Genomic DNA, 16,018 nt, shown 5'->3' on the forward strand with positions numbered 1-16,018 from the left:
TTTGCAGTGCCTGGGAGTTCAGTCCTCATTTATTTTTATTATATTGTATTTTACCTAACATTAGTCAATAGAAATTGGTAGTGGTCAGTGGATTTGCTAAGTCTAGTGAAATTTTCCAATTACTAATGTCTCATTTTAACTCACTCATTTTAAATTTTAAGAAGATAGATTCTGAAGACTGCATAATCTTGTGTCCAGTTATTACGTTTAATCCTTTGTCTTCCAAAGTAAATTGGAAATTACTCAAGAATATGTGCTTCTATTATTAGATATTTCTAATTCCTAGAGTAGTTCTTTCTAAACAGCGAGCAGTAAAGGATGGTTTTCATGTGATGGGCTATTTGTTCAGTCCACAAATATTTAATAACACTGCTTTGAGCTATGCCCTCGGAGAAGAGTACTTGCTTACTGGCAAATAAGAAGTAATGCTGTCATTTTCATTTTGTATTTCTCTGTTTTGTATTTCCCTGGATGTTTGTACCAATTCATTTAACACTAGTAACAAGTCTGAACAAATAATTCTAGTAAAATTGTCAAAGCTGCCTAGAGTGGCATTAACTGCTAAATCTTACACTTGTGATAAATAGTACTGTGGATATTCCACAGCTGCTTTAAAGTTTGATTTATATAATGTACCTATTAGGATGCTTTCAGCTGCATGTAGTAGAAAACCCAGCTCAGACCAGCTCAAACCATGAGGAAATACATTGTCCTACATAACGGGTTCTAGAGTTGGGTAGCTTCCAGGATTCCTGATTCCACAGCCTAACGGTGTTATCAAAGCCCCGCCATCCTTCTGACCCTTCTGCCACGCTGTCCACAAGTCAGCTTATCCAGAGGGTAACTGCCGGGTTCAGGGGCCTCGTGCTTTCCTGATCACATCCAACTGAAGGGAGTGAGCCGTCTCCCCACGCATGGAATATGTCCATTCGGGGTGACGGGGCCATTCTTGGACTAATAACATTGGACTAATAAATCAACAGGGGCAGGGACCCATAGGTTGGTGTAAATTTAGTAATGAATTCACCCCTTGAAGCTGGGTTGCATTCCTGAACACAGAGTTCATTAGGAAGAAGAAATGGAGAAATGGATTTGGGATAAGCAAGCAATGGAGATCATTACAGTCCCAACAGTAGTATTGCTTCTCAATGGAAAAAAAAGACCATGTGGCTTAGAGTCAACTGTTGACAATGAAATGTGTGTGATGACCAGATCAAAGTGTTTTTTTATGGCAGAAGCTACAGAACTTTGAGGTTCAATTGACGCCTAAGGTCATTTTCTCCATAATCCTTACCATGTATGTGCTCAGTCTTTTCCAAACTTCTTGGTGACCCAGTCCTAACGTGATATCTTGCAGAACTGAGTAGCTGAATTTGTCGCATGGACTAGAATTTTAATTGAGCTGTATTTGCATCTGTTGAAAACATGGTAATTAGGTATGTCTTAATTATAGAATGTGCTGCCTGAAAGAAAAATAAGCAGCTTCACATTATACCTTCTTTAAAAAGAGAAACTTGAAAGTATCTGTCTTTATAGGTAATCACATGGGAAAGTAGCTGGCAGTGCAGTGCATAGAGCAGAAATGTTAGTCAAAAATAGAAATTTCCATTTGTTTGGAAGGAGGTAATCATCTTTCTTTGTGCAGACTATCTGCAGAAGGAAAGCAAACAATCTGCAAAGAGCAAAATTAAAGAGAAAAAACGTAAAATTTATATAGCATTTAAAATAGTCAATTACCTAAATATAGGTTTATGATTAGTCCGTGCATTGTAATTTATTGTATGAACGCAATAGATCAAGCCATTTACGGTGATATATTACCAGTACTTTTCTTACTTGAAAAATTGTTTATCTGAATATCTTTTGTAGTTTAAGAGAATAAAAATATTTTATGTACCTTATTATAAAGCTAGTATTAAATGTACAAAGACTGGTTTTAAAACTGAAAACAAAATCTGACTATCAGTGACCTTGAATACGTACATTTTAAAAAAAAAATTAAGCACGTGTAACCAATTTACTGAAGTTTTTAAAAACCACAGTAATTCTGCATAGGGATGGGGTAAAGTGAGATTCTTATTTTTCTCTATCAAATAATTTTAGCGTTTGAAGCGTACACAATGTAATACTCTAAAAGAACATCTTATGTTTATGCATATGAAGGCACATATTGCTAAATATTTTTAATTAGTTGGCATTCAAAGGGATTAGTTGCATCAGTACACCCCCAGAAGAGTTTCTGTGATAGTGTATTATCTAAATCAGAATGTTCAGAATAAGCATAAAGAATTCTCAAATGTGCAAGTATGATTGTAAAACAGTCCACTTGCTCGGGGCAGGAAACTGAGCGAAGAGTTTTGATTTTACAAAATGAGGTTACAAAACCTGAAGTTAATAAATGACTTAATACTAATTTTCTCTGTTTCACCCAGTTTAGAAAATAAGTTGTATTACATACACCAGGAAATTATTGTGACTATGAAAGGAATTGGCAACAAATGTGGCTTCAGCATATAGTTCGTTGTGAAGGCGCTGCCTTTATTCTGTGACGGAGCCAAGAGCAGACATATGTCCCATGTGCTTCTCCCAAAACTATTAGGCAGAAAACTAGCAGAATCGCTACTGATCTTTCCATTCATGATTTATGATAATGGTCCCTGTGGAAGACGAAGTCTTTTACATGTATTGAGCTCGTTTTTTTTGTTTATAGTTTCAGACATTGTAGGGGGCCAGGCAAGCCACTGGATGATACGTAGAGCACAAACAATAATAGCATAAAACTCTACCAGAAACTGATGAGAGCTTAACCAAGCACAGTGGCCTTCCTGGGGTTACTGTTACCAGGGTGTGGCGTGTGTTGTCAGGCTTCATTAGAGGGGCGTAGACATTGTTCTGAAGCTAGAGGATGGTGATACACAGAGGTTGGATAAAAGTTTGTCGGATTGGGATAAAGTCACGAGTCAGGCTCACCAGTAGTCTTCCAGGTAAACAGCCATTTACGGGCAGCCGCTGGCCGCTCAGCAGTCCTCATTTTAGAAGTTTAGGGAATGGGAAACGGACCTGTGATCGTATCATATGAGAAGTGCAATAATAAAAGTTTGTACAGAGCGCTATGGACGGATAGGTAAAAGGAGTTTTGTCTGCGAGACTTTTAGAATAATCACCAGCATCCATTTATCTGACTTGAGTGTACCAATAGACACACCTAGGTTTTGTAGTTCCCGGGAACTTTTGAGAACTGTTTTATCCTGATTTGGTCCATTACCTCAAAGTTGAGGCCACACCCATTTCCCATAATGTGGAAGCCATGGTTTACCATCAGTTAGAGCACAGCCAAGTTCAAGGGTGTTTTCAGACAAGATGCTCCAACCCTGCATAAGCTATATTTACATTTTCTTGGGGAACGCCCCTTGAAGAGGCTACACAGCAAGCCACCCGGGCCAGGAGTCTTTCCCTGCTCTCTGTGCACCACACAAAAATGACAGCCTTAACTCAGCATTTATTTGTAAGGCTATGGATTTTCACTAGCAATGCCCATCTGAAAACTGTAACTGGCTTTCTTTAACAAACCCGCACAATTCCTTTTCCGTATGAACTGACAGAGAGGAAAAGAAGCAACTTTTTAAAAAGCTGCCTCGTCTCTTGCAAGAGGAGAGTGGCTTCCAGTTAAGATACCCCAGTGCAGAGGGAGGCCAGCCTTTCTGCTCACCTCTGTGGTTGGGAGCCGGTCCTCGAGTCCCTGTGCACAGTTGATCGAGCTTCTGGAATGATTTTCTCAGTAGCAGCTACAAGTCACGGTGCTGAATGACTGCAGGACTGACAGTGGGTTTCTTGAGATGCAGTGCTGGCTGCTGGAATGATCTTCTGGGCAGACCGTGGAGTGACTGGATGATAGATGACCAACATCCATGCTGTATGAAGCGTGGAATTGAGCATTCACAGAGTTGATCAAAGAAATGCATGAAGGTCTGGCTGAGGTACAATTGTACCAGAATATAATGGTAGAGAGAGCCCCACACTGGTGGTGTGCTGGCCCCACATCTCTGCTTCCTCAGCAAGAAATGGAAGAAGTTGGTCTAAATGACCTCCAAAGTACCTTCCGGATTTAGACACAGTGGTATTTTTACTCTTTGGCTGTACCCAGGGCATGACCTGCTGGGATGGGAAATATGTTGGCTCATGTTTTTAATCAAATGTGAAAACAAAAGAATTCTACACTTTTTCTGTTATTACGTTAAATAATTGGCACTTTTTAAAAAACTGAATTACTTGGTTATGGTTGTGACATCATTTGATAGTATCTTTTACGATCTGTGAGGGTTTAATAGCAGAACACTAAGATACTAAGATTGTTTTTTTAATTTAATTTTTATTTTACATTAGAGTGTAGTTGATTTACAATGTTGTGTTAGTTTCAGGTGTATGGCAAATTGATTCAGTTATACATATACATATATCCGTTCTTTTTTAGATTCTTTTCCCATATAGGCTATTACAGAGTATTGAGCAGAGTTCCGTGTTCCCTGTTGATTATCTGTTTTATTTTTATTTCATTTTATAAATTTATTTATTTATTTATTTATTTATTTTATTTATTTATTTTTGGCTGTGTTGGGTCTTCGTTGCTGCACGCGGGCTTTCTCTAGTTGCGGCGAGCGGGGGCTACTCTTCGTTGCGGTGCACGGGCTTCTCATTGTGCTGGCTTCTCTTATTGTGGAGCACGGGCTCTAGGCGCACAGGCTTCAGTAGTTGTGGCTCGTGGGCTCAGCAGTTTTGGCTTGTGGGCTCTAGAGCTCAGGCTCAGTAGTTGTGGTGCACGGGCTTAGTTGCTCTGCAGCATGTGGGATCTTCCCGGACCAGGGCTCGAACCCGTGTCCCCTGCATTGGCAGGCAGATTCTCAACCACTGCGCCACCAGGGAAGCCCTGATTATCTGTTTTAGATATAGTAGTGTGTGTATGTTAATCCCAAATGCCTGATTTATCCCTCCCCCTGCCTTTCCCCCTTGGTAAGCATAAGTTTGTTTTCCAAGTCTGTGAGTCTGTTTCTGTTTTGTAAATAAATTGATACTAGGATTGTTTTAACTGGTCTTATTATACTCTTGATTTTGTGTATTGCTAACTCAAGTGCTGGTGGAGAGGCAAGACTGAATTTCTTCTGAAGATATATTAATTTGATCTAGAGGTCAGTTCTTTGTGAAAGATTTCTAACTGTCTTATATAGTTCTCTGTTAGAAGAAGTGGAAAAACACTGATTCATACTTTATTTGTTGATGCAGGGGGAAAATGACCTCAGATTTCAAGGGGTAATCTGGAACCCCAATAATTCTTATTATCAATATATTTGGAAGAACAGCTTAGGCAGCTAATCTGGAAAAAGATTTATGAGAATGGCTGTTGATGTGTGCATCTATTGCTTGTTAATATAGAAATTCCTAAAGTTCTCTTGCAGGTAGAAACCTACTCTAGTTACTTGTCATTCTTTCAAATGCAAAAAGGTGGGGGTGTGCACTCGGACCACATGCCTAACTCAGTGCTGCCTCAAAGGATGGAATATCGTTATCACTAAGCAGAGCTTTTATCTGCAAAGTTCCAAGGAGTGTGAGGCTGTGGATTTATGCCTTCGTGTCTCCATCCACCTCTGTTCACCTGCCGTTGTGTCGACTGACGTGCAAAATTAGTTTGGATTAGAACACATAGGAGCGCTGGCTTATGATGTTGGCCTTTGGATGACAGTATAAGGGAAAGTTAGACAGGCTGTGAAGATCCAGTCTTCTCTATGCAGAAATCACAAAGGGCCATACATACTTGGGAGGCTGAGGAAAGGAATCCTGTGCTGACATCGCTGTGCTTGCTAGGGAGTGGTGCGATTGAACAAATTCATCAGGGGCCGGGGTGGAGCTATATCACCCTTACCCAAGAGCAAAGGAAGCTCTTGGCGAGGGGCTGCTTGTCTTCATTTCGCCAGTGTGGTACACAGGACCCTTGGGGTTGGCTGTGTGGTGAGGGCTTGCTTATCCCCCCAGCAGTACAGGCTCTACATCAACGCGAGAGAATCCATCCGGCCCGGGAGCCAGATTACTGTTACTATTACTATTACTCTCTTCCTGTTGGCCCGTCATCTTCATGCAGGAGTACACATATGCGTAGTAACCATCCACATCACGCGTTCATTCTGATTCTACTCCGAAGTAAGCAGCCTTGCAGGCCTAGTTGGAAACGTGGGAGAGAAAACCCTGACACGACTTCAGCCTCCTTATTCTTGTCCCTTTGGTTCCCTGTGTTCCTTACGTTTTTTGTGTGTTTGTTTCCTTCCAAGTGGAAGAAGACACGGAAGAAAGTTCAAGATCAGGGAGAGAGTCTGTCTCCACAGCCAGCGACCAGCCTTCCCACTCTCTGGAGAGACAGATGAATGGAAACCAAGAGAGAGGCGAGAAGACCGATCGGAGGAAGGAGAAAACGGGCAAAGAGAAGAAGAAAGAAAGAGACAAGGAGAAGGAGAAGATGAAAGCCAAGAAGGGGAAGCTGAGGGGCCTGGGAGACATGTTCAGGTAGGTGCTGCCAGCCAGGGCCAGCCGGCCCCCCGTGTGAGTGCCAGGCCAGTGCAAGCACAGCTTTGACGACCTTGTCTTTGAGGTCAGTGGAGATTCTTCTCTAGTTCCCAGGCTTCGCTGCTGTGTTTTTACTTTCTTAAGGATTGCACTTGAACTATTTCAGACCCTTTTAAAGAGCCTGAAAGATGCTGTCTTGCCAACCATGTAAATAACTGTGGAGAGGAAGGAGGGCCAGAGACAAAGGGCCCTCACAGCCGTGTTTGTTCTTTTGTGCGTGTGAACAATTGTTCATTGTCGAAGTTGAACATCAAGCCCAAGTTAGTGGTAGCATATAAAGGTTCATTAATAACAAGTCTAATAAGAAAAAATGTTACAAATAGAGCTTCAATTAAGCTGTGTTGATTAATGTACTACTTATTACTTCAGTCGGTAAAGATTTCATTAAATGCAGTCTCTGGCTGTTTCCTGACAGTTGTTTTTGTACCCCTAAATTATACTCTAGGATTACTTAGCATATCATTTTTTTACAAATCATGGCTGCACAATAAAAGTGACAAGTCGTTCAGAAGTTGCTCTGAAACTCTCCCATAAACGTTCATCGGAGGTGATTTATAATATTCAGGTATTTAATGTTAAATATAAAGATTGCTTGATTGTTCCATAAATTAAACCCCTAAACATATCAAGATGATGGTTTAGAATTGAAAACAGATGGCCTAGCCCCTTGACTCTTCAAAAAGTAGTTATCCTGCATTATGAATCCCTTCCTTTTAGCTTTTCTTTTAATTGCAAAATGTGAACAAGAGTTTTTATTTTCATAGAATTTCCTGATTTATGGTCCTGAGGTTGACCTCAATAACTCAGGGAGTTATAGACAAGTCAAGGCCATGAAGTCGAGGACTCAGGCCCAGCCTGCAGGCTACACACATACCAGATGTGTCCTGTGGACGTCTGGCTAAGTCAAGTGCATGGAATAAGTAAACTACAGACGCAGATCACACAGAGCCCGGCCCACTGGCAATATCAGCTTTAATTTAAATACGGTCGCATTTCCATCTTCAGTGCTTCAGAACACTGGGATCTGTTTCCTTTCACACCAGAGTTTTTCTTGTTTATATACCGCTCCTCCTGGATGCATTTTCAGTCAGATCATCTTTCATCATTATATTCCGTGTCCAGGAACACTTACGGGTGGAATTGCGCTAACTGCCACTTTATTTCAGTTTCTGTGTTAGGCAGAGGGCTTCTCACTCTATATATGCAAACTGACAGCTCGTAATCAGGCACCTACATAATGCACAGAAATAAGGCTGTTGTCTATCAATTAACATTGAGGGAATTTGCACCCCTGTTTTCTTTAAATCAGAGAATATGAAGTAAGAGGAAACCTCCCCTAGGATATACACATCCCGCCTGGAGCCCAGCCTCACTTCCAGGTGCCCCCCTCCCCCCCCAGGGAAGTCTTCCTGAAGGCTAATGGCTTGTAGGTTTCCTTCACTGGCCAACATTTATCTGATGGATTCAGTGCTCTGTTCTTCTCATTGAATAAAAAAGTAAGCAAACTTCTAGATTGTTTATAATTATTTTAGAAATTATACATTATTTTAATTATACATTATTTTTTCTGTAGCTTGGGACTCCAGAGTAAGAGAGGCTTTATGGTAGAGTTTTTTTTTGGGGCCAGAGGAGTGGTGAGTGTGGGGACCATGGGGAAATATATATATATATTGTTTCAAAGGGACCCTGAATGCAACCCAACCCAGCCCCGTTTTTACTAAAAGTTCTGTAAAACACTGTATGATGTTTTCTCTAGATCAAATTCTATAGATTATACCTCTAACCCGTAGTGAAAGCCAGCTTTGTGATGAAGAAGTTGACCCATTTGTAACTTCAAAGGCCTGAGTATTCTTAAAAATCAACTTCTGTGTTTAAGTGCAGGGGCTGAAGGTATTTTCTAAAAACTGAGCTCACAGTCTCCCAGTGTTTAAGAATGGCTACTGAGAAAATCATGGGTGTCCACACTTTTCTGGGACCAATTTGCTGGAGTCAGCCCGTGCTGGCTTGTGAGGGTCAATTGTTCAATGTTTAGAAATTTTGCCAATTGATTGTTAAACCCAGCCATTATTAAAAATTAGATAAGTTCTATAAAAATCAAAGGTAATTAATAACTCAAAACTCATCACTTCCTGATTATTTTATTACATTTCACTATGATCTCTGCTTTTGAGGTTATTTACGCCCACTGTATTGGCACGGTGCTGATACCACACGCTGGTAGCTTAAAATCAGCCGTGTTGGGGGGTACTTATACCCCAGGAAGTGTATGAATTCCACAAAACAGGGCTTTTTCTTCCAGGAGGGCCACACACCACCACATGGAGAAGGCAAAGATACCCTAACAGGTTGCAGTATCTTGTCTAGTTGCCTTGAACGTGGCCGTCTTCTCTCTGGTTTCCCTTTGGGAAATGGTTGAAGCTTGCTGAATATTCCTCCTTGAAAAGAAGTTGAGAATCCTTTATTAGACTAACAGAAGCTTTTTGTTTGGTTGTCTGTTGCCTCTAACTCCTTCACAGCATTATGAAACGTCCTTAGTATTTGAGAAGACTCTTAAAGCATTGTTAGACTTTTCAAAACCTTTTTTACTACCTTCCATACCTACTGGATCTAATTATTTGAGACTAATAGACTTGCAGGTTGATTCTTTTATGTTTCCTTTTTTTTTTTTTTTAATTAACAGAGGGGAAATATAGTAAGATTTAAAAATTAGTCTCTTCCTTCCTCTTTGTTCTTTTGAGGAGAATAGGATGTGATTCCCTTAGCAGTGTTGCTTTAAAATACCTTAATCAAAACGTGTATGTGCATATAATTTCTTAGAGCACTTTGTAAGAAGATTCAAGTATAGCTGCCCAATGTAGGCCCGAAGTACAAAGCAGGGGTGTGTGTGTGTGTGTGTGTGTGCGTGTTGGGGGGGTGTTGTTATGATTTGTTTCTGTTTTTTGGTTCAGTTATAACAGAAAGAAGAAGGTAAGGGTAAGGGGCATTAGATGTTGGGAGTCTAGCTTTTGAGGCATGTGAGCTTTTTCCCTTTAGTCTTTTGAGGGAATAATAATATGGTTTCCTTCAAAAAACAGGCTCGCAGGCTCTGCTCCCCAACCATCTCCCTCCCCTTGACCCCAAAACACACACACTCTATTCCCACCCCTGTAAGTTGTCTGTGATTTTGTTTACATTTGATGAGGGCCACATAGATGTACCATATCTCAAAAACTGTACCAGAGGAAACCACGGCACCTTGAGTCGGTATTTTTATTTGTTGGTCTATACAGACGACATGGTTTTCTACTTCATGCATTGAATGGTAGTCACAAAAACAATTTAATTATTGATAAACAGCTCTAGGAAAGAATGTTGGGAGTCACATGAATCACTCCTCTGTTTATAAATTATGAAGTATATGAAGTGCAAAAGCTGCCTTAATGCCAGTTTTAAATCACAAATTCAAATCTACAAGGAATCAAATGACAAATGTAAAGTGTCCCGTGTTTGTATGGATTTCTCCTTGTATGTACTACATCTTCTTTTGCCCCTAAGGAGCTCCCATTGCCTTAATTAAAATGGCTTTGGATCTGAGAAGGCTGAGTTTCTCTACTAAAAAGGTAAACTTGACTTTGTTGATGTGATCGTTCTGTGTGAAAAGTGCAGGGCAGCGTGAGGGTCTGAAATGTGGAGCCTTTGTATATGTCTGATTCTTGGATGCGTGGCTATTCAAATTTAATACTATAAAATGTTTCTGAGAATTCTGCAATTGTATGAAATTGTCACCAAAGAGGGGACTGAGTCCGTGCTTTAGAAGGAGAGAGATCTGTTGTTTAATGTTTGAAATGCATCCGTTTTTAAAGGAAGGCAATAGCATTGTTAAGCAGCGTGTTTTTGTGTGAGTCTCCAAAATGAAATAATCAATAAGATAATAAACTCCCTTATTTAGGACAATATTCTCAGATAGTAAGCATTTAAAATTATGTATCCCCCTTTTTTTCAGCCCTTGAATAAGTGTAATTCGATGCTACTTTGCCTGAAAAATTAGAATCATTTTCTTTTGAATGTCATGGAATTGCCTCCCGTCTGTAACGGAAGGTTCCTGGACGTGACCCCACTCACGCCTCAGGTGCTTTGTGTGGTGCTGTGACAGATGATGGCTGAGGGCCTGTCGCCCCCTGGACCACTAAAGCAAAAGCCATGTTGCACTGTTACCGTTAAAACTGAATCCTCCAGTTACATTGAAAATGATTCCCTGGGTCCCTACAGCATGGTTTTATTCAGTTCTGTACGAGGAAAAGGATAATTTAGTTTGAAAGCTTGTCTGGTTGAAATCAGATATACGGCTGTCTTTCCCTTTTTAGAATATAATCGTCTTCAGAACGCAGTGAACACGATCAGATTTTAAAACTCGATGTCCTAGTTTGGCTCGCACCTTGTAGGCTTTTGAGAAAATAACAAACACGCGTCTCGGTTGCCTCCCTTACCTGTGCTCACTAACCGTGTGTCTGTACCGTGTTTCTCGTTTAGCCTGGCCAAACTGAAGCCCGAGAAGAGATGAGCAACAAACGAGAGTCCAAATGTCTTGAGAAGCACATATTGCACAGTTCTGTTTTTTGTTTTTGTTTTTGTTTTCTTAAACAAACAATAAATTTACTTTCAATGAATTCTTAGTGGCTGTTGACAGATTTTGTTTACGACATCAGCAGTTTTGATGGTTTCGTAACACCCACGATAATCGCTTTGGGACTTTCTGTTCTTGATGTCAAGCTTGGGGGTTTACTGCTTGACAAGGCAGAGAAGTGTTTTTTCCTCTCTTTTCTTGGCCCGTTTTCCTAGTGGAAAACCAGAGTTCTCACTGCTGGTGTATTCAGAACTCACCCGCCCACACCCATCGGGCGTGAGGATGGGTGCTCTGAGAGTGCGCAATGTACCGGGTTGGTTTTGTTGTGCGACATGGCAGCTGGGGACACAGGCAGGTAGGGGAACAGTCTGTGGGCGATGAGGTGTGTGGTTTGGGATAGTCACCCATCCATCGATGGACCAATGGGCCAGTGTGAAAAGGACTTTTTGGCAAAGGTTCTTCCCTTGATGGGTTACACTGGTTAGACAAAAAACTGGGGTGGGGGGGCGCTGAGAAAATAGATATCTTTGCTCAGGGATGGCTGAACCAACAAGTTCTTCCAGGGTGAAAAAGTAGGGAGACGTTGGCAAATAATGATCCTGAGGTTGCTGGGACCCCAGGGAGTGAGAGTGCACACTCTTTTATAAAAACGTTTCTGGAAAGAGCTGCCAGGTGTTGTCATCACAGGTGTGAAAGCTCGTGCAGGTGGATCTCAGACCGTCCTTCCTTTAGAGCAAAGCCTTCATCCACAACCCCTTCATTGCTTCGTGGCCCCCTGGGATTTCAGAGAAACTGTAGAGTTAGCTCTGTTTCCTGAGAATGGTAGAATTGCATGCCGCTCAAAGAGAAATGTGATGATGAAGAGGAAAACCATGTCATAAGTGGTATTACGGTACTGGGATGGGAGCCTGTGAGAAGGATTCACCTCCGCTCTGACCTGGTAGCAGTTGGCAGCCCTACCCTCGCGCCCTCCCCGGCTGAGCGAACCCTCCAATGCTGCCGGACGGAAGCACACAGAACAGTGTCAATTTGCTCACGTCAGAAATACCAGGACGTGTGGATTTTTGCCTCGGGCCCAATTGCCCTGTGGATTAATGTGACCGGTTTCTCGTTGGCAGAATTGAATGACATCCAGTGCAGCCTGCTGGTGATTCAGGGGACGCAGTTAAAATAAATGTGGAGAAAAATTAGGCCTACCTAATGAAACACAAGAGCAGTACTTTGTCATGAGAAAGAAGGAGCTGGAAGAGAGCGGTTTTGCATACTTTGATTTGTTTTCTTGTTTGTCACCTGGACAGAGAACCGGTCCTGTATATAAGTACACCTATTGGGAGGTTTCCTTGGAATAAGTTCTGAATTTGTAAATCCGATACTTAGTATGTGCTTCTTTTAATTTGAAAGGAAACAGGTTCCCGTTTTTAACAGAGGAAAGTAAGTGCCGGACCGACCTCTTAGCAAAGATGAATCCTAGGGCAGCTGATAGCATCCTTGGCGAGGATTCTTCTAGCTGCAGCAAAGAGCCTCTGACATCTCCAGCGTGGAAACTGACGGCAGAGGGAGCCGAGGGGCGCCGAGCGTGACGGCCGGGCCTTGCTAAGACCTTCTCTGACGTTCTTTAACGCTGCTTTTCCAGAGACCCGCGGCCTGAATACAGAATGCAAGTGTCAAGGATGACACCTACTTTATAGTCTCTGTAAAGCAAACCTTTTCGTAAAAGAAATTTTTGACAGTTCTGAGATGCTAAGTCAATTTCAGTACCAGACTGTGTAGAAAATGGCATCTTTTTTCTGCAGTTGATGTGAAAATTGAAGGCTAGTGACTATTCACTCCTTACTAACACAGTGTAAATAAATACCACACACTGTTGAAAACTGCACTAGAAGACAAGCTTGGCTAATGACATTTACCACAGCATAGATTGGCAATATTCTTTCTGAATGTTATTTGTTACCATTAGAGACTCTCTCTATATCTTTTACATTAAATATCGTGGATCAAGTACATGCTATTCCTAAATGGATTTTTGTCAAGCCACAAAGTATTATATAAAAGTAACTGTTTGATCCTTTCCAACAGTCTTTTAAAGAATTCACTGGGGGAGTGACCTCTTACATAATTGAGCATTGGATGGTTTTCTTCTGACCTATGTTTAATAATGGCCAATTTAGAAACAAGAGACTAAAACTGGGTTAGATTTCCTATCATAGTGAAATAACCTATGGTCTCCTGTTAACCTTTCTGCTTACATTTTTTTTTCTTTTTAGGGCGGATGAGCCAGCCATGCATTAATAAGCTCAGGCCAGTCCCCCAAAGCGGTCTGATCCTTTCTTACTTAGGCTGGGACGTTGCTGCAGCAATTCTTTCTTCTCTCTCCTGCACCCTGATGCTGGCCCTTCCCTCCTGGATCATCTACTCTGTCCTACCCTCCATCTAAGAGAAAAGTCTGTCTTACCCTACCTCCCCTTCCAAGTACTCCCTCATTTTCCCATTTCCTCCTTTCTCCTTTGGCAAGCCCTGGGATCAATTTCCATATGCTGCCTCCATTTTCCTGTTCTCTCTTAAACTCCCTTCAAGGAAGCCTTCGCCCCCCTTGGTTCCCTAAAGCCTGTTTTCATCCGGCCACCAGTGGCCTCTCCTGCTGCATCTTCCTGCCGTATTCGCACCCTCTCCTCGGTCCGCGGGACCCTTCGGCGTGTGGATTCCTGCTCCTCTCTGAGATCACCCTGCCGGGGTCGCCTTTCTCCCTGCCCACCCCGTCACTGTCTCCTTTGCCACTTCTGGTCCTGCCCTATCCTTCAGATATTGGAGTGCTCCAAGCTCGGGCCTCAGTCTCCGTCTGTTTTCCTCTATTCTGCAACACAGAACTTTTGCATTCTTAGGAAAGAGAGCCTCGGGGCTCTAAAGACAGTGTGCTGGCACATGACTCCCAAATTCACATCCCCCGCTTGGGCAGCTTCTTTGAACTCTAGATCAGCAGAGGCTGCCTCTTCCCAGGCGCCTGAAACCTAACGTGTGCTCCCCACATGGCTCAGGCGTTTCTCCGGATTGTTCCTCTCCATCTTCCTTTCTCACGTAATGGCAGCTCTGTTCTTTCAGTTGGTTAGATCCAAAAGCTGGCAGTAGTCCTTGATTCCTATTTTTCCTTATACCCCGCATTTAACCTGTTACGTACAGAAGCAGAGGCCCATTGGATCTGTTTTTGACACATCTCTGTAATCCTCATCCTTTTCAGCATACCCAGCCCCTCCTGGATTTGGGCAGTAGTCTCCCAGCTACGCCCCCTGCTCCTGCCCTTGCTTCTCTTCTGTATATTCTGAACTTCGCAGCTAGAGTCACGGCACGTCCCTCCTCTCAACCCCCAGTTGGCTTCCAGGTCTCCCAGAGTGAAGGAGGAAATCCTGAGTCTCCCATTGGATGCTACAGGATCCACCCCTCCCCCCAGTCCCTCGGACCTCATTTTTTCTACTCTTTCCTCTGCTGACTTCACCCCGACTACCCCGGCCTCTCTTCCCTGAACTGCCAGGTCCACTCGAGCCTTGGACCTCACCCATCCCTCTACCAAAATAATCTTTTCTCAGACGGTCACGGCCGGGTTCACTCTTGGACATTCAACATCTTCACTCAAGTGTCAGCTTTCAGGGGGCTTGTCCAGCACCGCAAACTGTTCTCTCTCCCACGGGACACTTCCTGCCCCACTTCTCGGCATTCTTTTTCTCCTTTGCACTTACCACCCCCTAAGATACGATCCATCCCACTTACCCGGTTTAATAAAATGTCGACAGTGTCAGGGACTGTTACCCCCTTTTCCCTGCTGCATCCTGTGCAGACTGCCCAGTGCGTCGTCAGTGCCCAGGGAACGTACCAGATGCCTGCTAGCCCGGATCCCCCAGCCCCGCAGTGCAGAACTGCCGGCGGTGCCTGCAACGAGGCCCGCCCAGAGCAGCATCAACGATGACCCATGGAAGCCCGTGTGAACGCATTCCAGGCCTCCCGGCCTTCGGGTTAGGACGCTGAGGTGGAAGTCTGTGCCCTTAGCCCTGAGGGTGCATGGCAGGCCCTGGGAGCCTGGCAGAGACACAGCATCGCAGGCCCCACCCCAGATCTTCTGACATCAGAATCTATGCTTATCAGCCCTGGGGAGCCCCGTGCATGCTACTGGTGGAGAGGCCGTCCCTCCTGCGGCTCCCAGAGTTTGCCCACGGCATCCCCCTCCCTGCCCGCGGTGGAAACAGGCTTGGGAAGCGTCCTGCCGGGCCGCCTTTCCTTCCCTCGGTCCCATCGCCACTTCCCGACCAGAGTTTCTTCAGCTTCCGTCAGACCACGGCCCCGAACCCTTGTCCCAGGATTGGCTTCTGATGAAACCCAGGCTAAGATCATGTGTTTGTTGTGTGAACAGATACAGAAAATCCATAAAATTGCTAGAGCAGGTGGTGACGGTGCACGTGAGGAATTTCTACCTGGAGTGGTTTTGCGTGTTATGAGCAGTGACCGAACCAGGGCAGGGCTGCTTGTTCCTGCCTTCGGGAGATGAAATCACTTCCCGAGTTGGCCTGTGACTGAGGGGCTGGTCCCCAGGGAGCAAGTCTTTTCATGCTCCTAGAGCACATCATGTTCTTTGGTTTGTTGTGGAAGTGACTGTTTGCTCTTAGTAGTCATAAATGATTTAAGGATTTTCTATTCCGTCAGACTTGCAAAAAAGGCGATACAGTTTCCAAGTTAAGTCCTCCTGTCGGGCAGGCCCCAGCCTTCAGGCTGGGGGTTGTAGGGTTCAGGGGTTATAGGTTCAAACAAGGAGTAAGTGTTAAC

At 43.4% G+C, this 16,018-nt stretch overlaps 1 protein-coding gene across 18 annotated transcripts in view; it reads left to right on the forward strand.

Annotated features, from left to right (window-relative positions):
• The window catches only part of PARD3 (par-3 family cell polarity regulator), a 625,594-nt gene that overhangs the window by 413,153 nt on the left and 196,423 nt on the right, over nucleotides 1-16,018 (forward strand). For all 18 annotated transcript variants that reach the window (XM_068560845.1, XM_068560771.1, XM_068560818.1 and 15 more), the window contains one exon: nucleotides 6,318-6,549. In XM_068560845.1, coding sequence (XP_068416946.1) covers nucleotides 6,318-6,549 — 232 coding nt within the window. The remainder of the gene's footprint in view (nucleotides 1-6,317; nucleotides 6,550-16,018) is intronic.

This window comes from Eschrichtius robustus, chromosome 1 (genome assembly GCF_028021215.1).
Source record: "Eschrichtius robustus isolate mEscRob2 chromosome 1, mEscRob2.pri, whole genome shotgun sequence".
In the NCBI taxonomy this organism is placed as follows: Eukaryota; Metazoa; Chordata; class Mammalia; order Artiodactyla; family Eschrichtiidae; genus Eschrichtius; species Eschrichtius robustus.